A 24,774-nucleotide genomic window follows, 5' to 3' on the forward strand; every position below is an offset into this window, starting at 1 on the left:
TTTGTACTCGTATATTCTATTTCATTTTATGCTATTTTTTATGAAATACTGAGATTTTAGTGAAAATAAATCTACTAAATTTAAAGTGAATGATATCAAATATATTTTTCAGTATTCCAGTTAGGACCACATTAAACATCCATTGTGATAGTAACTTAAATAAGAGTAGCTTCGAGTGCATAAATAAAATTCATACTGAAAGCAAGTTTTCCTTAGTTTTCAGCTTCTGCCTGGCCGTTATGTCTGTGTATTAACCAATTAAAAGGAACGAAAATAATATCACAAGTTTAGAATGGTTTTGACTTACCAGTACCTGTATCCAATAATATATTAAAATTGTCTGTTCTGTAAGTCTTCTTGCACTAAATTTGAAGATTTTCGGGCAAATTCATGTACAACCCAACAAAAACTGTCATTGAACTAATAAATCACAACAGTATATTGCCAGGCGTGTAAACAAACAACCCATTTTCTCATTTAGTGCACATGCAGCAGTCATTTTCTCCAGCTGTCAGATTCCAAGTACGCTTTCAGTGAAACATTATCCTAATGCGCCATACCCTTGTAAATTTTAATTTGACAAAGAAAGTTTCCTTGTTCACACTTAAATAAAAAGAACATAATCACTTTACCCTTGCCATGAATTAAAATAAATCCAGTTTTTTGTTTCTAAAATGTCACACAATTTCTTTCCTCCCGCCGCCACTTGTGATAATACTACTGCTTATGCCGTACATGTGTAAACACAATTAATAGCATCACGAGAATCCCGGGCTAAAGAAAGTCCAATATTACGAAGGCGAGAAACCCGAGAAAAACGCAATCGTGCATTATGAGAAAAACGTGCGTAAAATAGTCATGAGGATCTACAGAGTATTTCATAATCATATAGCAACTGTTATTAAATGCGGTAAAGTGAATAAAAACCGAATTAATTTAAGAATATTTAACGTCAATGGTTGATACGTAATTTTTTTATTGGTTATGTCATAAAAACAATGTTTTAAGTAAGATATAAGCCTCAAAAGATCCAATATGTAAAATACTGGACGGTCCTCAGCGCTAACGCGCTTCGGACAGTCCAGTATTTTACATATTGGATCGTTTTCGTCTTATATCCTATACATAGTTTTGTTGGACCATACAGCAAATAATAACTTTCGTCCAACATATGCTTTCGTAGAATCACAAGCGGTCGGAGACCTTGAACGGTACGCAGTTAAAATCAATGACAAGTTCACTAGTTTACATAAGTTTCTACTGAACTTTCATTACCTCATGCTGTTGTAAAACTCATTTATACTGATATTTTACTATAACAGTAAACTGTTAATGTTGCAATTGTAACATCGTTTTCGAGGAAGTTAGGATCATTTTAGATTATCCAGCAGTCATGAATCTTTTGCCGTTCTTATTTTCTCTTTCGCCTTATTTATAACATTTTCCAGGCGTATGCCTGGAAGGAGATACATGGGACATTTCGATTACTCAGTTCAAACTACAATGTGGTATAGGTCTCTATATTTCTTGGTATTTTTCTCACAGCGACCAATATCCCCCAAAATACGATATTTATGCACCAAATGTTACCATCACTGAAATTATTACATGTATTTACAAGTCATACTTTAAGTCAGCTTTAAAAGTCAATGCAAGTAAGGGAAAGGCAAAACTAGTAAATTATAAATGACAAACTTACGAATGATAATATCCGGACGAAACCCTTTTATAATTAGCCTGATCGCTCATCGCTTGTCACCAGGGCATAGTTTTAAACTTAAGCTTGATTTAGTTCAAAAAGATGACGCCATTTATGGCTTTTATTGAATTACAAACGCGTTATTTATGATACCCGAGAGATTTATATGATCTTTTTCTCATGAATAGCTTATGAATAAAACCTTCTTTAGTAAAGCGAGAAATTTTAAATATTCTCTTTGTCTGCAGATACCAATTTAAAAGTGTCATCATTTTAGGACGCAAATAAAAGGCCAATTGGCTTCAGCAGACGACAGTAGGCAGACGCCGACAGACGAAATTAGTAAAACAGAACAGAACATAGCAAAAAAAAAAAAAACATTCAAATGTATTTATATAGATTTTAATATCACATGTCACAGTAACAGATTAAGAGAAATTTTAGAGAATTCAGCGAAATTGAATTTAAAAATGACGTGATGATTTAAAAAGTTATATGACACAAAAAGGAGTAAAGCAAAAGAAATGTTTTACCGTGCTGGATTTATGAGTTTTATGTATGCTTATACATATTTTGGTAAGATGAATTTATAAGATAGTTATTTTAGCTCCTCCTCCCTTAATGATTTTTTTTTACTCAAACTGCACACGAAATTTGGAAGTACAATTTTTCTATATATTAGAAAAAAAAGAAAGAAAAGAAAGTAAAACTTTTACTTACTGACAAACTGGTATAATTTTATTCAAAGTGATAATTTGGGATTCTGGACATGTATTTCACTACACAATTATATTTTTTTGCTATTTAAATCTTATCAAAATTGTATATGAGACTTCTAGTGACATACTTTTGTCTTCAAAGTGAATGTTTCTTCTCTTTTTTTTTAAGTCAGCAAAATCCAAATTTCTTTGAACTTTTATGCATTAGTGTAAGAGTAGTCCCGTTTACTTATAAGCACTAAATTATTTGGTCACGTATTTGAAACAGTACCAATTGTTTGTATGTCTCTTATATGTATATACACAGTGACTTTATTGGGTTGTTTTGTAATTTTCATTCATAACTCAAGCTTGACCTCAACTAATTGATTAACATTTACGAATTATAATTATGTTTATTCAGAGACTGAAATACCGAGCGAGGCGATTTTTTCGTGACATTTCCATGACTACGTACATGTGTTTTAGAATGAATTGACGTTAATAATTTTTCTGATTTTTTTTTATGGTTTCAGTTCTGACATTACTACAGACAACACCATGTCATTGTAGTACGACTTCACCGCCAGGTAAATTTACAATTTTATCATCCTCGAATGTTAAATGACGTTCACATTTCTCTGTTTTATCTGTCTGCAATTTATATAAAACATAAACTAGATAAATGAGCCGCGCCATGAGAAAACCAACATAGTGCGTTTGCGACCAGCATGGATCAAGACCGGCCTGCGCATCCGCGCAGTCTGGTCAGGATCCATGCTGTTCGCTTTCAAAGCCTATTGCAATAAGAGAAACCGTTAGCGAAAAACATGGATCCTGATCAGACTGCGCGGATGCGCAGGCTAGTCTGAATCCATGCTGGTCGCAAACGCACTGTATTAGTTTTCTCATGAAGCGGCTCATTTAATGAATACTATTGAAGTCAGAAGTTGATTTATACTTCCCTTCTCTTTACATATCTTACAAATGCTTGTTTCTATAAATATTTAAATGCCTTACAACAAGTAGTAACAAAAAGCATAGGTCAGAATCCGGTAAAACAGGCCAGTAACCAGGAGCGGTCATAATAACTGTTTATTGAAACACAATTGATGTTTGGAGTCTTTTGACGTTATTTTACTCATGCATTGCCATGTGTCTTGGTGTTAAAGAGTTCAATAACGTCAATTTTATACACTTATTAGACGGCAATGGCAGGCATGAAGTGGGTTTCTACGTGGCTGAACTTATAATTGCACAAGGGTGCAGTCCGAGTGCAATATAGAATTATGAATGCTAATTACCATGGAACGTCGTGGCAGTTTAATGAGTTGTTAATTATGTATGATATCGGTACAACAAGTCAATATCAGACATATTTCATTCATGCTTATCCGCATTTAAAAGCAGATATATATTTGAAGTTGAAACAACAGATTAACATGAACAAGAGCTCCGCAAAGCTAGTCAATATGCGCCCGCAATTTTAGATCAGGAAGATGAAGTAAATTTGAAAGAAAATTTTTTCTTGGTTCTGTATTGGGAGGAAGGATATTATGCTGTAGTGGGTGGGAGGTTGGGGGTAAAGTACGTTAGCGGTGATAGAATTCTAGGAAACAATAAACTGAAAGTGAATTCATTTATATATTTTGTTTGGGTGGGAAGGGAAGATGGGAGGGAGGGGGGGGGGGAAAGAAGTTAATGTGTGTGTTTGTTATAGGGAGGGGAGTAATGTGGATTGTTGCACTCCTTAAATCACTACATCACCATCAACCTTTATTCCAAGTTTAAAAGTCAACATCTTGAATAGTTTATAAGTTGTGCTCCAGACACAAAATACAAATGACAGATTTAAAGTCCATTTGTAACCTTGATATTTGACCTACCGACAAAGTTCATGTACTTGAATATTAAAGCACAAAAATATAATAATGTGTCAATGTTTTGTGTGTGTATGTGTGGATGGGTGGGGGTGGGGTAATGTGGATTGCTGCACTCCTAAAATCACCTCATTACAACCCATCTGTATTCCCAGTTCAAAGTCAATACTTTGAATAGTTTTTAGTTGTGCTCTGGACACACACAAAAGAAAACAACAAAGAAAGATTTGAATTATAATTTGTGACCTTGAACTTTGACCTACAGACCAAGTTCATATGCTATGCACATTGTCTCATTGTCACCTACCTATATGCCGATTTTGAAGTCAATACCTTAGTGGGTTATCAAGTTATGCTCTGGACACATAATATGACAGACAGATTTGACATTTGCTGTGACCTTGGCATATGTCCTGTAGACTTGGTTCATATGATCTGCACATAGTTTCATTGTCACCTACCTATTTCAAAATCTTGCATGATTATTAAGTTATGCTCCAGACAAAATATATGAAGGGTAAATTTGTCCTTTCAGCTCCTTTTGAGACCTTAATATTTGACCTACTACCCTGGTTCATGTGCTGTGCATATCGTCCTATCCCAATGTATCTGTATGCTAAGTTTAAAGTTGATATATTGAATAGCACTTAAAAGCTTACGGAATGAATGATATCAAAGGAAAAGTATAGTAACCTACTGTTCCTATAGCCACCTAAGTATATATGCAAATGTGGGCTCGGACGGGCAAGCGCATCCGTCATCACATAATACGTTGTTTTTTTTTTATCAAAACTGGCGTATAATAAACAAAGTGTACTGATTCTGATTACAGGTCGATCAATAAGGTGTGTAATGCAGGCTTACTATACCCCAGTCAGATGCTAGAGACTGAGACTCAAACTGGTCCCCAAACTCAGCTTTCTAACTTCCATAATCCCCTACCAAAGTGCGATTATTCGTTAGGAATCCTGGAAGAAGTACAGTTATAGGACATTGGGTCTGAAACTGAATGGTTTCCATTCAGTCTTATCACTAGCTCAAATTACATATGTTTACCAGACAATGCAATTTTTAGTACTCTGATTTTACCAGTAGGTTTTTTTTTCAGGCAATGCCATGCCTTTTTCGTACTAAGTTGAACTTAGATGCTTCATGCTGTCTGTCCAGTTTTGAAAGAACTACTGTAAATCTATACTCAATTTGTCAGGTACATTAAGATCATTTGACATGCACATTTAGGCTTGTAAAGTCATCATGATTATCAAGACAAGAGAGATTAACCAAATCGATACTCGCGTTAACAAGCCGTAACATGATGTTATAAGTAAATTATTTATTATAGTGACTCGTGTTGTACATATTCAATACATTGTATATACAAATACATCAGTAATATAAGGAACACCCGGCCCCATGGGCCTATAAGTCACTTTGAAATTACAAATAGTATATAAAACAACGTGTAATAATTAATCAGATGTAATAAAAGTAGACCAAATTCAATATTCAAACATGGTTTTAACGAAAGACATTGCTGAAATATTCAAAATGAATTTCATGCAAAATCACATATGTGCATTATAATTATATTTAAATATCATGTATGGCCATAAGATAAACATAAGCTGTTAATTGTATTTAAGTGTATAAAGATTTCCGCCTGTACAAGAAAGCTTTCACAATATATTTTGCAGTTTTTAGGTTGAAACCGCGAAGCGGTTGAAACCTATTATAACCGTATTCTGGATACTTCTAGAATTCAATAATGACAGTTTTCACTAAAGCAGATTAATCCGCCGTTCTATTTCCGTACTACTTTTATCGATTATTTACCGACCGCTTATCTCTCTACATAATTTCTCTGTAAAAGTGCCCGGTCATTTTTAACAATCATTTCAATGCACATAATAAAAGAAAATATATCAAATTATACATCTTTAAAAAACTCAGATCGCAATCTTTTTAATGGTGTATAACTTTAGAAAATCAAAAGAGAAACTATGACACACTTGTAGTTTAAAATAGCAAATTCTATACATTTTAGCGGAAAGTAAACGTTTATATCTTTCACACCGTTAAAGGCACTGACCTTCAGATTTTTGCTTAAAGTTATCTTTCTTTCAAATTGAAGTTTTGTCAAGTTATAAACATTGGAATATGAGTTTTTGTTTTTAAACCTTTTTTAAAATGCCAAATCAAGAAAATAAGATGACCGCGTCTGGAATCGAACCCGGACCGCCGCGACAATAAAGAAGTTTTCAGGCTTTAGTGTTTAAAGCGTGATATATATCGAATCAGTTTACCCCGAGTAAACGCTTTTCGATTTTCATTGTAAAAAGTAGAAAAACAATTTATTCTCATGTGTTTCCGTAACATATCGTCTGGCATTAATTAAGTTTCAAAGCATTCTTAAGAAATTTAGCATTTATTTCCAGATATCTAAAAATCTTTTTTTTGTTGTCGAACGATCTGGAGGCCTTTAACTGTTAAATTTGAATATCTAATATTTCTATTATCTATATTCTCTTTGTGATTATTTGTGTTTTTAATGAAACAGACACTGTATTTCTCATTGGTATCATAATAGTAATTTTTTATTAAGCCGATATAGGATTGCCTTACCAAGCTCCTTAGTATGTTTCAAGACACTTGATGGGTTTAGTCAGCGCAAAATTCAATTAAAGTATATAATGTAACATGGATGCAAATAGTTTAAATGTTATACTGTTCCATGGAAACGACTTGAATTGTTACTGCAGAGTGGTTTACGGGTTTCAACCTGTCTGTGCTGCCAGCGCTTTGATTTTTGTATGTTCTCTTAACAAATAACACAGTTTATACTCTTGGGTTTTCTGTATATACGCACCGTCTGCAAATATGTTATCAAATGTTTGCTGACTAATGTGATCGTACTTCACACAGTCTAATAAAATGTTCATTTCATTTTCAACTTGATTATTCTCACAAAGCTTACATGTTCTTTCACTGACTTGCTCACCAGTGTAGAGTCCCGTTTCAATTCAGGGAAACAATCAGTTTTAAACAATTTGGCCTAATGATCAAGGGACAATACTCTTCAAAACAAGGTCTCATTTCTATTTACAATTTCTGCGCTGTAGACACCGCAAATGTCAACTAGGTTCTACTTTAACAGTAGATAATTTATAATTCATGTTCCAATCATGTTTACGTGGTTTATATGCCGCAGGTGTTGAAATTGCAGTGTCATCATAGGTGACGTTTACTATTTTAAGAAACTGCGTAGACTGCATAAACTTTGAATAAAGGATGTACTTCTGATTTCTTTTATATCAGACCTTAGATGTTATTGAAAATAACATTTTCACAGCAGTAACTACTTAACACTTTGATTAAAATTTACTGAATATTGGAAAACTCCGTTATGCTACCCTTTCCAATCGCGAGGACAATGGGTGGTGGTGGTGGGGGTGGTGTGGGGTGATGTGTTTATAACAGCATATGGTCAGCCGAATGACGTATCGAGCTAAAACGTAGTGCTGTAAAATGGGAAGATTTGCGTGGTTAGAATCGAAATAATAAGTATGTTCCAATAAATTTATCAGATAATAAGATATGGGATTCGATATTTAAATCATTCGTGCTACGCACTCGTGATTTAATTCTAACGCATCCAAACTCCTGTCCATATCTTATTATCTGATAAAATATAGGAACATATTTATCATTTCTTAAATAAAATACATGAATTAGTTCACCATTGTTCAACTGATAAAATAAAAGATGTGGAAAACCACAGGTCGCCCAACACAACATAAACAAAAATGTTGCAGGCTCGGTTTCACTGAGCCTGTTTATGGACGGTAGTGGAAATGCAACCTACCGTCCACGCCCTCTAGCCCCGGGTTGAGCAGAACTCAACATTTACACAAATACTAAGCACTAGAATATGATTTAGAAACATCCGCAAATGTATCCATATGGCGGTGCACATGGAACCTTCAATGGTATTATTGTATAATTGTTCAGTTGGAAACTCTCCAGAATATCTTTCTGAACTTCTCGTAAAACAAACACAGACAAGGAACTTGCGTTCTTCAAATTCCGTTACTGGGTGTTTCGTTGTTCCTTTCAACAAGCGCAAAACGTTCAGCGACAGAAGTTTTGGTACTGTTGGTCCTAAACTCTGGAATGAATTGCCTCTCGAAATAAGGAACTCAGACACAATAGATGTTTTCAAGAAGAAGTTGAAAACTCATTATTTTGGAAATTACTATGCACTCTTTTAGAAACTGTGACTGTATTTTTTAAGAGATTGAAGTAACGTGAACTGGATGATTTTATTGTGTAAATACATTCGAATTCTTACTTGATAACAAACAGTTGTCTTACCGTATCTTAATGTTCTAATATTTTATTAATCTCATCTGATGTCTGATCTTTTTTTTTTTAATGCTTACTAAATAGTTTATTCACAATGATATTTATGCTCATTTATGTTATATGTCATCAAATGTCTTATTTTTTTGTCGTATTTTTATGTATTTGTAAAACGCCATTGAATATGTTTTTCGTAAAAATAGGCGTTTAATCAAATAAAACAGTTTCAGTTTCAATGGTGCACAGTGTGCAATTCCATAAAAAGCGGCTTATGAAACCTCATTAATTCAATAAATAAATTTCGTAATATTTTTGCTACTCGGCATTTCAAGAGTGGGCCCGTTATAAAAATCGTCATCTTCCATATCATTACGTATTCCCTAGTTGTTAAGAATAAACAGCTTTCCGTTATCATGGCCAAAGGCTGCCGATATTGCATACGAAGAATCCATACGCGCATGTAAATTGCCTATTGTCCTTACGGATCCGCAACCTTAAGTTAGGTATATCCTTTCCGTATCTGTATGCATGATGGAAACTGCGGATTGTAATGATTCACCAAGACCGTGTATAGTTATTTATGTATTTAGAATGTGAAAGTGATTGGGGATGAAAAGATTGATTCTTTACGGTAACCGTGTTAACTTTGTTTTTGAGTAAGAAAGGCAGACACATGTATAACTGCTGTAAATGTAAACGTTTGAAACTCATTTGTTGACCTGTAAAGCTATGTTGAAAAATTTCCGCTTGTAATTAGTGGGGTAGTTAGCAATGGGTTCAGTCTTCATTGAACGTAGATGTAAGTCCATTTCATGTTAAAACGACCAGCACTTGACGCCAGTAGTTAATCTCATAACTATAGATCTAGGTCACCCTATATATTCTTTATAAAGCCGCCATTATGTTTTTCAAGAGTCAATTTTTGAAAGAATCAATATTTTTTAACCTCTGTATAAATAGGATTATCTAACAGGTGTGGTGGCGGTGGAGGATACGTTTCACTGCCCTGCGGATACGCATGACTGACTTCACTGTGTTTGTTTCTTTTGTATCTCAACATAACAAATATAGATTATAGAAGGGGTCACACGGAGCGTGGGCCTGTGAATACAATCAAAGATGAAACAATAAATTCACTGATGCAAGCATCAAAGACGCCGCCAAGTGTTGTGTCTGAAGTACATTTATTGCAATATGAGAAATATCTAATCATTACTTTATTAGACTGACTGGTTACAAATTATGCACGTTAGCACATAATGCAATATATGTTATAACTGTTAAAAACATGAAGAATAAACATGATAGAAAAGTATTACTTAAGAAATAATAAATCTGTTCCTATATTTTATCAGTTAATAAAATATGGGCAGGAGTTTGGATGCGTAATAATTAAATCACGAGTGCGTAGCACGAGTGATTTAATCATTCGCATCCAAACGACTGCCCATGTTTTATTAATTGATAAAATTATTGGAACATATTTATTATTTCGATTCTAACAACGCAAATAATTCGCATTTTACAATACTACATTTTCAGCGTAATACGTCATTCGGGTCATATGCTGTTACAATTTACCCCCTATGGTTAGAAAGAGTTGCATAGCCAATGGAACGTATAGATATTTGTTTCTTTTTATCAGAATTTTGAGAAGTATTTATAATTTAGTAATCTAACAGCTCGCAAACTAATTATGAAGAGAATCATCAAATTAAGCTAGTTGACCCTGTGTTACAAGTTACGAGCTTAACTTTATATGACGTCACATCATTATGACGTCATACTTTATGTCATACATTTATGACGTCACCGCTGAATCTTAATTAAGCTAATTGAATTCGCTCGTGTTTTACGGTCCTACACATAAGTCAGTATGACTTTTTATCATATTTATGTTTTTGAAATGCTGTTTTCAACCGTTTGGCCCTGAAATAATTTGTATGAATGGAACTGAAGTAGAATCTCTTATGCCACAATCATAGGGGGTGAAATTTAACAGCCAACCATATTTTATCGTAGATTCATGTATAGGCGATTTCGTTTTTATATAGCAATTGCTGCAAATCGTGTTAGAATATGCAATACAAATCCTCTACCTGCAATGGCATTGACATTTCGAGTAGGTGGTCTCCTTACATATAAAATTAAAGTTATTATTTCACCAACTAAGGTCAGCTCCAGTGAAAAGTTCTTATATGCAGGACCATGTGTATGAAGTTTCACAGAAATGCAGTTTGCTGGGAAATGTTGAAAAATAATTATTTCAAGGTTGTGGTTCACAGAAACCATTATTTTTATTATCATAATGTAATGAGTGTTTTCTTTTCACTGATGAAGTTTAATAGACCTTAGTCACCTACATTACAGATTTCAGAATGCAGATTATACACAGCATTTTACAGTTTCCGTTACCAAAACAACAAAAACTTTTGTCCAAGAAAAAAATGATAAAACATGCATAATCTCTGTATTGCCCCTATTCACAAAGCAAATGTCATGAATCTTTCTTACATACTTTTGGAAATTCATAGAATTCATTTTTTTTTTTCGGACGAATGGTAAAGTTTTAATGAAAATCTTTTTTATAGTAGACAGGAATGGACAGATACAAAACCAAACTATTTATAAAAGTAAAAAAAAAAGAAAGAAGTAACAAGACAAAATACAACCAGAGCAACTGACTATGCATATAAATTAATGAAAATATAAATTCAACAAGGAAATCTATTAGAACGTCACTGATGCTTTGATAAGTTATGGTCCCATGACTTTAATATTTCGATCTAACCTAATTTTAAAAAAGTATTAACTTGTCACTGACAAATTCAGCCAAATGATAGCCCTTTATTGCACACCTTAGTTGACAGTGAATATCTGTAAACAATGAGTACATGTATATGACACATCAGCAAAAAAAAATAATATAGAAATGAAAGTCAAAGGCTAGACTGATCAAGATGGTCGAGTTTATAAAATATTTAGAAATATTCTGACCAGTTGAACATGTGGTGACAAATGGGAAACTCTATGCTTCAAAGTTATGGTAACCATAACAATTATATAAATATACAACTGTTCAAGGAATCTGCAAAAATGTGCGCATTCTGAAATAATAGCAGAGCTACCGGCGCCGCGAAGCGGCGCCGACAGCGTCACATTACGGTTAAACGTGTGAACAAGAAAACGAATAGAGAGATCTAACTGTGTATACTATCGAGTTGAAAATTCGTGGTACTTTTTGGAATCGGTGTTGTTCGGATTTTTTCATGTGCACTATGCACATATTAATTAATCAATAAAGACGTCAGTAGACGCTTACTGTTTACGGTTGACAAAAGCGTCTCGCTTACTACTTTGAATATTGAATAAAAATGTAAATGCGCGTTTGATAATAAAAATTAGTGCTAAATACATTTTCTACGAAGAAAAAAGAAATAAAATACAATATTTTCATTTTGAAACGACTTACGTCACGCTGCCATTACCGAACTTTATTATATTTACTTAAGTGTGTCCTGATGTTGTCATAACTCCACAGTGGTGTAGTGGTTAGTGAGTTCGCATTGAAAACCAGAGGTCGTGAGTTCGAACCTCACCTGGATCAGATTTTTTTTCAGTTCCTTTTTTATTTCATTTTTTTTTGTATTATTATGAGTTTTGAAAATATTGTATAACTAAAGTCATTCATGTGAAATTTAACTAGTGTTTAGTTTTGATGTCAGGTTCCAATGTAGTGCCTGTGCAGTAGTCAGTAGACATAACTTTAAAAAAAAAGCTTTCAAAATATACAGGCATTGAACTGTGAAAAGCAAATAATGCTCTTCTCCCCGTTCGCATATATTTCACCCGTTAGCTTTAAAATCACTGACCAGAGTTTATAAAAAAAACCTAAAACTATTGGCGATGAATAATCAATAACATCAAAAAGGTTCTTACTACCATCCCTGTTCTATAGTGCTAAAAGATTAACCATAAAAAAGCCATAGAAATGTTAACATAGAAGTTCAGTAAATAAACAGGGGTTTTCGAGAATTTCGGCAAACACTGTTTTTCTCTAGGTAAAATTCTGATCATTAACTTTTAAAAATTGCTAGTCTTTCGGGTTTAAAACAAGCTTTGTACAGTCATGTACTGAAATGATTGTAATTTTCCCATACCAGGCGTCTATTATAGCAGTATTTTTTACTGAAAGTTGGACACAATCATTCTTCCTTTCAGAAAGAACCAAAATTTGACAATAACGACATTTAAAAGAATTACAATAGTCATTTCCAGGATTACGTTAATTCTAATTTCTATTATCTTTGGAACTTGAACATTAACTTTTTACATTAAGTCCTCATTGCCAAACATTCACCCGCAAAGAGACAGAATTCCTTTGGCTATTGGCCTAATGAGATTCTGTTAGGTTTGAAATTTTCAAGGTTCAAGCTTTTCAATTTGAAGGAGTTACCATTTGTGACTGGTTTCCAGTATGATAATAATTTATGTAAAATTGTTGATGCAGTACGTTTTAATAAGAATAACAGAAATTATTCAAATACCTTTTTTTTCTTTATCTTGGTGCAGATGTTAATCTATATCGAACTTTCTTTTAATTATATACAGAATATCTTTCGAGTATTTCACATGTCAAGAATTAAATTTGATGCAGTCTAAAACATGCATTCAGAAACCATGAATTATCATTAATACTTATAATTTTGATAGATCTAATAGAACATAAACTCCCTAAACGAATTCATAATTGCAGACAATTCCAACAACACTCCTTTAATTTTTAAGGGGCACTGGTGATTTTTCGAGGGAGCTCTGCCTTTTAGGTAGCACCTGATTTCATATTATCACTGTACTTATCTACAAAGAAAATAAGACAAAATGTTAAAAATAAGTTAACGGTGGCACATCCTACGTTCATTTCAATACATATATGCTTATTGATTCCTTTATTTAATTTGTTAATCTGTTTCTTTTTCAATGAATTTTATGCAGGTAAAGTGTAATTTCCCGTACTTTTATTTTTTAATATTCTCTTCGAAGTTTACTGAAAGGTTATAAATACTTGAACGCTCCCTTGTCCGCAATTCACGCGTTGCAGTATGGTATATCTGCGGTGTGTTCTATTTATAGAATACGAGAGCGCGCTATTCCACAGGTAAGTAGGTCATACTAAGGTCAGAAATAGAAAACTTGGCTTACAGAGTAACCTCCCTTATCAATAAATCGGATCAACATTTTGACGAAATTGTAAATAATAAAAATATTATCTGCTCGACAAATTAGGAGAGGAAAGACAGATAACATTGTTTTATATCACATAATAAGTTGCATTACATGCATTTTTATGTTTTCTTTTTGCCATTTTTTGTTTATTTACTAAAATTTATTGTGCAATATCGTTACAAACTATTCACTGTGTTCAATTTATCGTTCCGAATCTATTCATAACCATCTTTACAGGGTCCAAAATAAAAGTGTATCCCATATACTCGACATCGCCTCCTGGCGGCGTCTAATAAGAAAAATTAAAAATAAATTTTAAATGTTGAATTAAAAAATAAAGTAACATCAAAAAATCCATTTTAGCAATGGGCTCGTCAGAGCCACTTGCTTTAGTTAGGTTAAATCTGAAGACACTCGACGAAAGCCTTTAGATTTGAACCGCCAAATGCACATGAAGAAATTAGTCCTTGACTAACAAAAATAAAGCAGCCGTTAGAATTTGCGATATCAGCTGGAAATCGGATTTTAAAAGATATTACTTATACAATAGAAATCACCAAAGAGAAATTCGATGTTAAGATACTGTAATTACGGAATTTAAAAAATGTCTTCCTACGAGAAAGCGACCTTCAACGAATGGAATCATGTCTATCACGCGTGAACTGTATGTGGCAATGCTAATCTCGTGGAAGCAGTTTTTAGATTAATCGGATGAAATCAGTTTCGATTCCGACTTAGAAAAACATACTTATAATCTTACCACCAAAGATAGAATAAATACCACATTAGAGTTATTATTTTGAAATGATAATACAATTAGCCAATATTAATACAATATATATAACAAATACGCCAATACGGGCCATTTATTTTTCTGTGCAAGATTTGGATTTAAAAAAATTCTTTCGAAAACAATTTTCGGGGATACTAAATAGGTTTGTATTACTGAGTGTATACATATATACTGGTATTTATAAGCATAACTCTAAAAAGTTTGCAAGGGCATTAATTATAACTGCATACAAATACAGAGCACCTTAAGGGACAGTGCAGTGTCAATGAACCATAAGTCTGACAGTCTTGGTTTTAGAATTGTGTCCCTTTCTTATACGGTTCAAACCTTCTCTGAGACGTTAAAACTCGAAATTTAATGAAAGGATGAAGTTGATATTTCATACCATGATAGAAGACATCAAGAGGAAGTATATTGACCAAGAACTATCACTCTGCCAGCCAGATTTTTTAATTAGCTCCCTTTATTATATTTTATTATGCTTGTCCAGAGCAATACAAATTATCCAGGTGATTTTGTTGAAACTTTACACAATAAAAGGGAACATTATTATAAATTCAATTGTCCAAAAACCATAACGCCGTCCTGTTTAGTTTTCAAAATATTTCCCATTATAATTTGTATAAAAGTTCATAACTTGTCTGAAGTTTAACACAAACAGTTTGCAAGATAATTAATTAAAACTGCATTCAAAGACAGAGGGTCTTAAAGGAAAAGCAGTGACAAGGAACCGTAACTCCACCTTCATATTAGAATTATCGCCATTGGTTGTATCATGCTTCCCTGAAACTTGAAAACTAATCCTGGGATTAAGTTGGTGATTCATTCGACAATAGAAGACCTCTCAACTACTGCAGTTTTTCAATTGCAAGCAGTGAATTATAGAATAATCAACATGATACGCATGACGTTGTTTGCTTCTTCCCCATCCACTCTGCTGTCCACCAATAACTATCTTGTTTGTTCAACTCCAATATTATTAATTATACTGACAAAACAAGGTACTGTCCAACTGACATCCATGATCTGCAATGAGCCCCTTGCTCTCAGCACTTTCAGTACGTTGATTATTCTCTAGTTCATGTTCACGCTTCCCGCACACAATGTAACTGACACCTGGGGTTCTTTACCATGTTGTAATTGGTCACGCAGATTATTATTTATTCATTCGATACGGGTATAACTATAATAATGACTAAATAAAAGAAACTAAAAAGCTAAATAAATGTACTAGTAGTCTACCATAAAAAATTACTCTGGTCATAGGGGAGTAAGCGTATGAACAATGATTAAGTCATACCAAAACGAGTCCGTTATCTATGCCATTGTCAAGGCAGCGACATAATATTGTTCATTTAAAAACCACATGTACTACTTACGTCCGACAGGTCACGCACACAGATTCTATTCATTGATAACTAGATGCGCTCAGTTATGGGGGCAAGGGCCAGTAAATTTGAAAGTTCCACAAATCTGCGCCGATATCAATGCGAAAAAAACACATAAAAATCCAGTTTTGAGAAATTCCAGAGAAGTGTTGAGCGGATGTACTGCACTAAGCACTTTATTCTGTGAAATTTTCAGCCTGCCGATTCCTTTGTTACTATGATAAAAACGAGTAAAACACCGGTTTTGGGACACGAAATTTTGAAGCGAAAATGGCTCAAAATGCACACACTGCGTGACCTGTGCCGTATTATCTGCAAATGACTGACCTAAAACATATGTATATTTTTAAAGCATGTGATCTGACGAAAATAATGGCGAGAAAAAAAAGTGTCTCATAACCGTTTACTTTTTCCGCAAATTTGAGCTGAATCCGGATGGATGGATGACCGTATTCATTTCGTCTGACTTCTGTTACCTCAGGTGAGATTCAGAACCGGCCGTCTATACGAAGCTAGGAAAATCGATTCAAGCATATATTTATTTTTTACAATAGTTACTCGTACGTAAGAATCCTTAGTTTTATAAACATCATAAATACCCAGTTGCATATATATGCCTGGCCCCTGCCACTTAACAGGTTACAGTTTGTACTTTAATAGAAATCTTTTTGCCAAAACCGTTTTTTCCATATTTTTATATTGCTGCCGTTTTTTATTATTAGAGACTTTTTCTATTCTGTTTTTTTTTTCATTTTCTAGTCAAAAGTCTAAATTTTGTTTCATGTATTTCCTTTTAGAACGAACTAAACATTTACGATTGTGCTGTATGAAATTTTACAAGTAATTTTATGAAACATTCGTGTCATCTGCTAATAGATAAATCTTTAAATCTTACGGTATAAATGCGTCGTCTGCATGCGGGTTTACAATGCACCGTTAACTCCACGCCCGACCGATGCACCCAATACAAGATGGCGGTTTATATAGAATATATTGGGTGGCCAAGGCAAAAATTGACTCGATAAGAAACAAAACTGTATTCCCTTGTACTGATTTAAATCCTATCAATTTACTACTGACGCCAATGAACTGTATTTTCAATGAAGCCTTATACCCTTATTGAATGTCATGCTGGTAATGCCACGGTCGCAAAACCGTACGATGTCCGTACGGTTTTAAAAAATCGTACGAGTCCACGAATTTTAGAATCTTTAAGGTCTTTGTACAATATCTGGATACAGTACCTATGGGCCCCGTACGATCTTTAGAGGATGCAATCGTAGGATATCCATAGGGACATCGCAGACATGTCGTGCGGAGGTGGCAAGGAGCCGTGTCCGCACGGTGTCCGTGCGACAAGAATAAATCAGTTCGGCGATGTCTGAAAAAAATCCATTTTCACTCGTAGGATATTCGTACGGACATCGCTGCATTCTGTTCCACACCTCGACAGTACTTGGTGGAACTTAAAACATATTCCTGTTTATATACCACCTTGAACCACCAAGGAAGTCGCACGGCGATCGTAACGCTCTGCGAGCCCAGCACGGTGTACTTATTATCGTACGGACATCGTGCGTTGACCGTTCGAGTCCCCTGCGATAGTCATGCCAGCATCGACGAGCCTCGCAGTTTTCCAAATCCGCACGGACATCGTGCGATGCCCGTAAGAGCTCTTCCAGGGCCCGTGCGGTTCAAGTACGGGGTTCTTGTGAGCTGCTCCCGATTCGTAGAGAATTCGGGAGCTCGGTGAAACAGTTTCAGAGTCCTCTACGAGTTCAAAAAGTCCGTACGACGCTCGTACGAGTCAAATGCCCGTACGTACGCCGTCAGAGTTTGCCAAAATTCGACTGAAAACCTACTCTTAGGGAGCTCGTAGCGTTATTGTGACCAGGGTATAAATATGCAAATGGTTTTGACAAATGGAAAGGAAGCCATTCAGTAAGTGTTTCATTACAAGACAACCGAAATATTTTTTCGCCATTATTTTCTTCTAGTTTTGACTTTAGCCCAGCAAAATTAAGTGTTGAGTATAGACAGGTTATAAGGGACCCCGGGCCATACTTTTGACTATTGACTGATAGGCCATTCAATAAGGGCATACCATTAAATATTTACATACAGAATGACGGTAATTTTTTATTGTTGAAATGATCTTTAAAATCAATATCTGTGTGAAGCATACGTTTTACTTGTCTATTCATATCCAGTTGATGCAACGTTTTCCAAGTTTTTCATGAAATTTTAATAAAGATGTAATGTACCTTTTCATGTGATGACATCTGTAAAATCCTTTGGGATTCTGCAGTTGCTACAACAGGAAACAAACTATATAGCAATACCACAATTAAAACATGTAAAATGCGAAACTTAAAAACAGTGTTTCATTTCATTGTTTTGTTTATACGTTTTAAGATCGTTTGACCATGGAACGAGCAAATATAAAAAAGACATTTTAAACAACGTTAATTCTCTTCTGTTAAACGATATATTCGGCAGTTTTATGCCAAAATATCCTTTTAACTCGATAGAAATATAAATACGAAAATATATTAGTTTACAGAATTACGCAATTAAAATGACAATAGAAGAAATATGATATGCATTAAATTCACTAATATGTTAGTATCACAAGGGATTTTTAATTTTTTGGATCTTTGTTTGACAGTAAAGACATAAATTAAAGCCGCAATGTTTCTTTCCGCCTAACTGAAACCTTCCTTCATTTGTTTCGTTTTGCGTTCATTGCTGATGGCGGATCCCGTCACTTTTCTGAAAGGAGAAGCTGGAAGCCATACACTTACTGATTTTGGAAATGTTTGAGGTTTTAGCTTGTTTTCGTAGTAAAATCCTATCGTAATACCGCCTTGCCTGGGCGAGTCGGAATCAAAATCATCTGGTTCCTTGTCGTATTATGATTCCCATTATAGATGACTTTCCGTATTTTCCGAATGTTTGAAGAGGTTGAGTCTAGATTAAAGTCTCGGAAAGTTCCGCGTTAATTTGATCGTCTCGGTCGTATATTTCCGTTGAACCTAATGATTTAACAACATTGCGGTATTTTCAAATATCTTTTTTTGTGTGTTAAATTTTGTAAAATACATAAAAAGCACAAAATTGATGATATAACTTTATGCTGATGTATTGATTAAACCAAATAGATGAGACAATGAGGCTGTTCAATTTGTTGTTCTTTTCTTCTTTAGTCAACACTTGTGCGAAAGAAGAAGTAGGAAATGGCACCGCTGATCCTGATCTGGCACAATACAATTACAGTACGAGCGTCACATACACCTGCAACTTGGGTTTCAACCACACCTCTGGGGATTTAGTTAGAACATGTAACGATACAGGGTACTGGACAAATACACTGCCAGTTTGTACAGGTATTGCATTTAGACTATCAAGAAAGGTTACGCAAAAACCCATTGCAGAAGCGATTATCTTTGTCCAATTTTAGACAGGCAGTAGGGCATAGGTCGGGCAAAAATGCCAACTTTAACAATTAATTGACTATAAACTTAAAGGTTATGAGTTATTGTCATGAATATTAAAACAAAAAGGCATGCTGCACACAGCATTGTTTAGTTTGATGACCGAGAAATCTGTTGTAACTACGGTAAGCACTGTTAGTCGTGGGCTTACGTATATATGAGCCGTGCCATGAGAAAACCAACATAGTGGGTTTGCGACCAGCATGGATCCAGACCAGCCTGCGCATCCGCGCAGTCTGGTCAGGATCCATGCTGTTCGCTTTCAAAGCGTAATGGAATTAGAGAAACTAATAGCGAACAGCATGGATCCTGACCAGACTGCGCGGATGCGCAGGCTGGTCTGGATCCATGCTGGTCGCAAAGCCACTATGTTGGTTTTCTCATGACACGGCTCATATGTATTGTAAATAATCTGGGCAGACACTGCTTTATCTTAAAGTTTATATAATTCTTTTATTGATATTTTACAGATGTTTATTGAAATATAAGGGTGGACTCGAAGAACAGGAATTATAAATAATCGGAAATTCATTAAAAGTCAATAAAATGATGTACATTGCAAAAAATATATACCCTTTCATGTTAATTAATCAGAAGTCTTGTATTTTAGCATAAACATTGTGACATCAAAACTTAGCATAAACGCGGGTAAAATTGATAAAACTTGTTACACAGCTGGAAAAGAAATGTTTAAACAAATAAAATTGTTTGTTTTAAATGTAATAAAAAAAAATATGACACAAAGTGACGCACTAAATTCCTCAACCAGAGACAAGAAAAATGTACTCCCATTCACAGTGGTATATAATCCGTCGTTACCAAATATTGGCCGTTCAGTTAATAAATACTGGGATCTTTTGAAGTTATCAAATAACAAAGGTGTTAATTTTGTGCAGAATACGTACAAACCTACTGTAGCGTATAATCGGTCTAAGAATCTGCAAGACTTTTTGATAAGCTCAGAGTTTACGACTAACAGTACGAACATTTGCGCATCTGAAAGTTGTAAAAGAAACCGTTGTTCACATTGCCCGCGTATTAATACTGGGACATCATTTACGAGTCACGTTACAAAGGAGACATTCAATTTACGTCACAACATGAACTGTCAAACTAAAAACGTAGTGTACTTAATAACATGCAAAAAGTGCAACATGCAGTATGTTGGACAAACTATGCAACCTGTTTCCAAACGTATGAACAGCCACAAATTTGATATATGTAATTTCATTGACTCTGCATTCTCTTCCAATGTTGCTACACACTTTAATGCAAATAATCATTGTATGAATGACTTCTCATTTATGCCGATTGATATTGTGAAAAATAATATTGACCGTCTCTGTAAAGAAACTTTCTGGATCCATAAACTAAAAACAAAAGGTCCGGAAGGATTAAATTCAAAACTGCTATTTACAATAGATTAAATTCATGAATATTATGCATGTGCAGTTGTGCATTTACACATATACTCTGGGTACTATTCCGTTTTTTCCTATCGCCGCTTTTTTATGTAATCTTACTATAGGAAATTTTTGGTATTTTCATATCCGGGATAGTATCTTGTACTAATTATATGTATATAATTATATGTATTTGCATTTTGATATTTTGATTAACGTTTTCCCGCCATTTGACGTTACGTTATCAGTTTTACGTCACGTCCGTTGTTTATATTTGTATGTGTATTATCCTGATTAAGGCGTTAGCGAAACGTTGATGAGATAAAAAAAACTATACATGATATGTGTTGTTGTTGAAATACCTATCGCATTTTAAATGTAATATCAAACACTTTTACTCACGGACACCTTATTGCTTATTATAGTCAAGTAAAATATGTGACTCACAATGATTATGATATCAATTGCAGTAGCTGCATGTCTACCAGAGAACATAACCGATGGAAAATATGATCCCGATGATTTAACGACCGAGTTTGGCGCTACTATAACATATTCATGCGACCTCGGATACTACATGAGCACAGGAGATGCGAATAGAACCTGTCTCACTAATGGCGGATGGACCAGTACTCTCCCAAGTTGTTCACGTAAGTCAGTTCCGCACAGGTATTGATAATCAAAGACACATGGAATTGATAAAATTTCATGTTTCCATTTGCCTAAACTTTATTATGATGGTTTTATCTTCTGTTCTATTTGGACACTTGAAAACATACACAACCTAATACTGATAGGTCGTGCATGGTACCTGAAGTTGCTTGTAGGAAATTAGCATTATGACGTTGATTTAAAGGTTCGAACATAGATGTTCTAGTATAACCCATAAAAAGACGATATTTCTTTTATAAAAAAGCATAGCTTTATTGACATACTAATGGGATAAATTACTTACACATTGAAACGAAAGCTGCAAAAATCTAGGTCGAGATCTTTTTATTTAAAAGCACAATGCAGACATATTTCTAAAAGGAATGCCTGGTACAAAAAAGATAACAACAATTTTTTTTTAATTTATTGTCGCGACTTTCAAATCTTATACAGACACTTGTAAACACATTTGATATCTATAGTTGTAAGATGTGATCTTCCCGAAACTGTTCAGCACTCCTCGTACACACCGCCATCAGTGGTGAAATTCGATTACAACACAGACATAACATATAGTTGTGATCTGGCATACAATCATACAGACGGCAACCTGACCCGCACATGCAAAGAAGATTTTAGTTGGTCTGGAAATGAACCCAACTGCACAAGTAAGTTTCATTCATTTATTCACACGTTTCTGTTTTTTTTTTGCTCGGAGACCTTTAATATGTTCCTCATATGTTGCAACATGCGAGTGATAACGCGTTTCGTTCAGTTCGTCGGCAATGGGTTAATTGGCTAAATTTCTGACGTTTTAAAGAATATGAGTGTTTTTACTTTTCACCACAGTTAATTAATTATAATAATAATAATGTAATGTTTCTGGTGTAATTATACATAAGAAACAATATTCAATGTCAAATCAGTTTTAGGCAAGAATAGATTTAACGTTCGTTGTAAACAAATGTAAGTTTAAAGAATATGATTCACGTACCGTGTAGGATTCAGAACAAATGGTGATGTATTAACTGCATTTTATGACAGAATTTAGATGCCTAGTGAATCATCGCGAACATTGCCAACTATATGTAATGTGTATTAAGGAGAAGTGCTAGACAAAACAATTCTGTCATTTTTATTCTGCTTCTGAAGAATAATATGAAAATTAAGGTGTCACAAGTGAATCGAGGCGGTACCGTAGCATACAACAATTTGTTCCAAGTATTGCTAACTAACCTTATGCATTTTGACTAGAAACACAATGTAGCATCGTTAAAACATGCCAGGAAACAGTAGTTATATTTATATTGTCTTCTGGACAAGCGTTTTTGCGTAGTTGTACATAGTTTTGTTCAATTTTCAAAAGCATTACTTTTAAGTGATGGAGGCATCGATAGAAATTTAAGTATGTGTAAGTAACAAACGTTACACTGACTTTACAGGTGGAGACACAAAGCAAAAGATTTGTACAGCATTGCCTAAACCTAATATAATGCGAGTTTGTTACTAGGCTGGCTACAACGCATACTAGAAAGTTTTGTCAATTTAAAATATACAGTTTACTAATTCATGTGAAATGAGATCAGTTTTGTCCACGAGAAAACTGGGATGGATGCCTCAAGGATATCTTAAAGAGAGAACAAGCATTGAGATTTGTCCCAGAACATCATGCTATAAATTAAGTAACTTCAAGTGAAACAAAAACATTACCCCAACAAAATGTTAAGGAGGTAGGTTACCTTCATATTTGTATGTGCGCATGTCCAACCGGAAGCTAACGTGACGATTTACGACGACGTTTACGACAAATTAAATGTGTTTGTATATTCATTCTCCTGAAAACAAATCATGAACCTGCCTCCGATCTGATACTTTATGGTTTAATAATGCAGAAATAATGAATCAACTGCCGCAGAAACGCTTCAAAACAATGTTGCCTTAAGGAGGTAGGTTACCTTATTACCAGGGTAAATTCAAATTAGTTGAACCGCAGCAATTTTTTGTAATTTGTGTAATATGATGTTTTAACAGCTACAATCTCAATTTCGTTTTTCTCTGGCCCTTCAAGTTCAATTTTTATCCAGGTTTAAAGAACATAACCCTCCAAAGGTATTCTATATTGAAAGAAGAAGGAAAATACGGGTATTTAACACTTTTCAGTGTAATTTAGTTTCACTGATATCCGTAGAAGTCTGCATAATTGATAATTTTACTAGTATGCGCGTTAGCTTTCTAATATAAGCTTAAAATGTATATGTCGCGGGGCTCGTGTTTCCATGGTAACGCATTTTCTCTCATTTTTAAACAGCTATGTATAAAAACGGGGTTTTCGACGGCTTCAGTGCCATTCTGTTAATGACCAACATGGAATATTTGGGTAATATTATTAGCAAAATACCAAGCACTTTACATGGTACCCTATTTTTCTTAAAGTTTAAAGTAACCATGGCAACAGAGATGTTTAAAATAGCTTATATCTTGCTTTTTGTCGCAATTTCTTATAAATAATATTGAATTAAATTATATTTCTTGTTAATGTAGCTTCAAAACATATTATTTCAAACGTAAGTTATATTTTCGTGTTATTTGTATTTATTCAAACAAATTTCACAGCTTAAAATACTTGCAGCAGTACCCTTCGTCTTGCATTTTTCATGGAAAAATCGTTCAGCATCTGCTATTATTCTCATGGATGTTGTTGTAATGAAAATAAAAAGCCGAAGCTGTGTTCCTTACATAGACCAGTGTCAACGCTTTGGAATTTTACATTTAGATATATAGGTCACGGGCTTCGTTTCCATGGTAACATCAATTCAATTCAAGAAATCACAATTTTCTACTGAAATTTGAACAATTTTAGAGCTTAGTTTTAGTATATAACTAACAAATTATCAATGAAAACTGAAAAATAGGTATTACAAATCAAACTGCAAGTTTTTTATTTGAAAATGGCCGTAACAAGTAACCTTTCATCCAACTATATTCCAAATAACATCGGTTACCATCATCCATTTTCTTACATTCCGCATAACATTTCAATATAACTACATAAAAGAAGCAAAATATTGATTGTTATTCAGAGCAAAAGACTCATAAAAAATGTTTCAGCAAATAATAGCTGTTTGAAAATAGTTCAAATAAAGAAAATGCACAGAATTACGTACTTTCAAAATAAAAGCTATT

The 24,774-nt window shown here is 34.2% G+C and overlaps 1 protein-coding gene across 1 annotated transcript in view; it reads left to right on the forward strand.

Moving 5' to 3' along the window:
- Nucleotides 1–2,923: 2,923 nt before the first annotated feature.
- The window catches only part of LOC123564671 (uncharacterized), a 93,889-nt gene continuing 72,038 nt past the window's right edge, over nucleotides 2,924–24,774 (forward strand). The window contains exons 1-4 of the mRNA XM_053527398.1: nucleotides 2,924–2,987; nucleotides 19,250–19,429; nucleotides 21,411–21,590; nucleotides 22,074–22,259. Coding sequence (XP_053383373.1) covers nucleotides 2,924–2,987; nucleotides 19,250–19,429; nucleotides 21,411–21,590; nucleotides 22,074–22,259 — 610 coding nt within the window. The remainder of the gene's footprint in view (nucleotides 2,988–19,249; nucleotides 19,430–21,410; nucleotides 21,591–22,073; nucleotides 22,260–24,774) is intronic.

This window comes from Mercenaria mercenaria, chromosome 2, assembly GCF_021730395.1.
Source record: "Mercenaria mercenaria strain notata chromosome 2, MADL_Memer_1, whole genome shotgun sequence".
NCBI classification, from domain to species: Eukaryota; Metazoa; Mollusca; class Bivalvia; order Venerida; family Veneridae; genus Mercenaria; species Mercenaria mercenaria.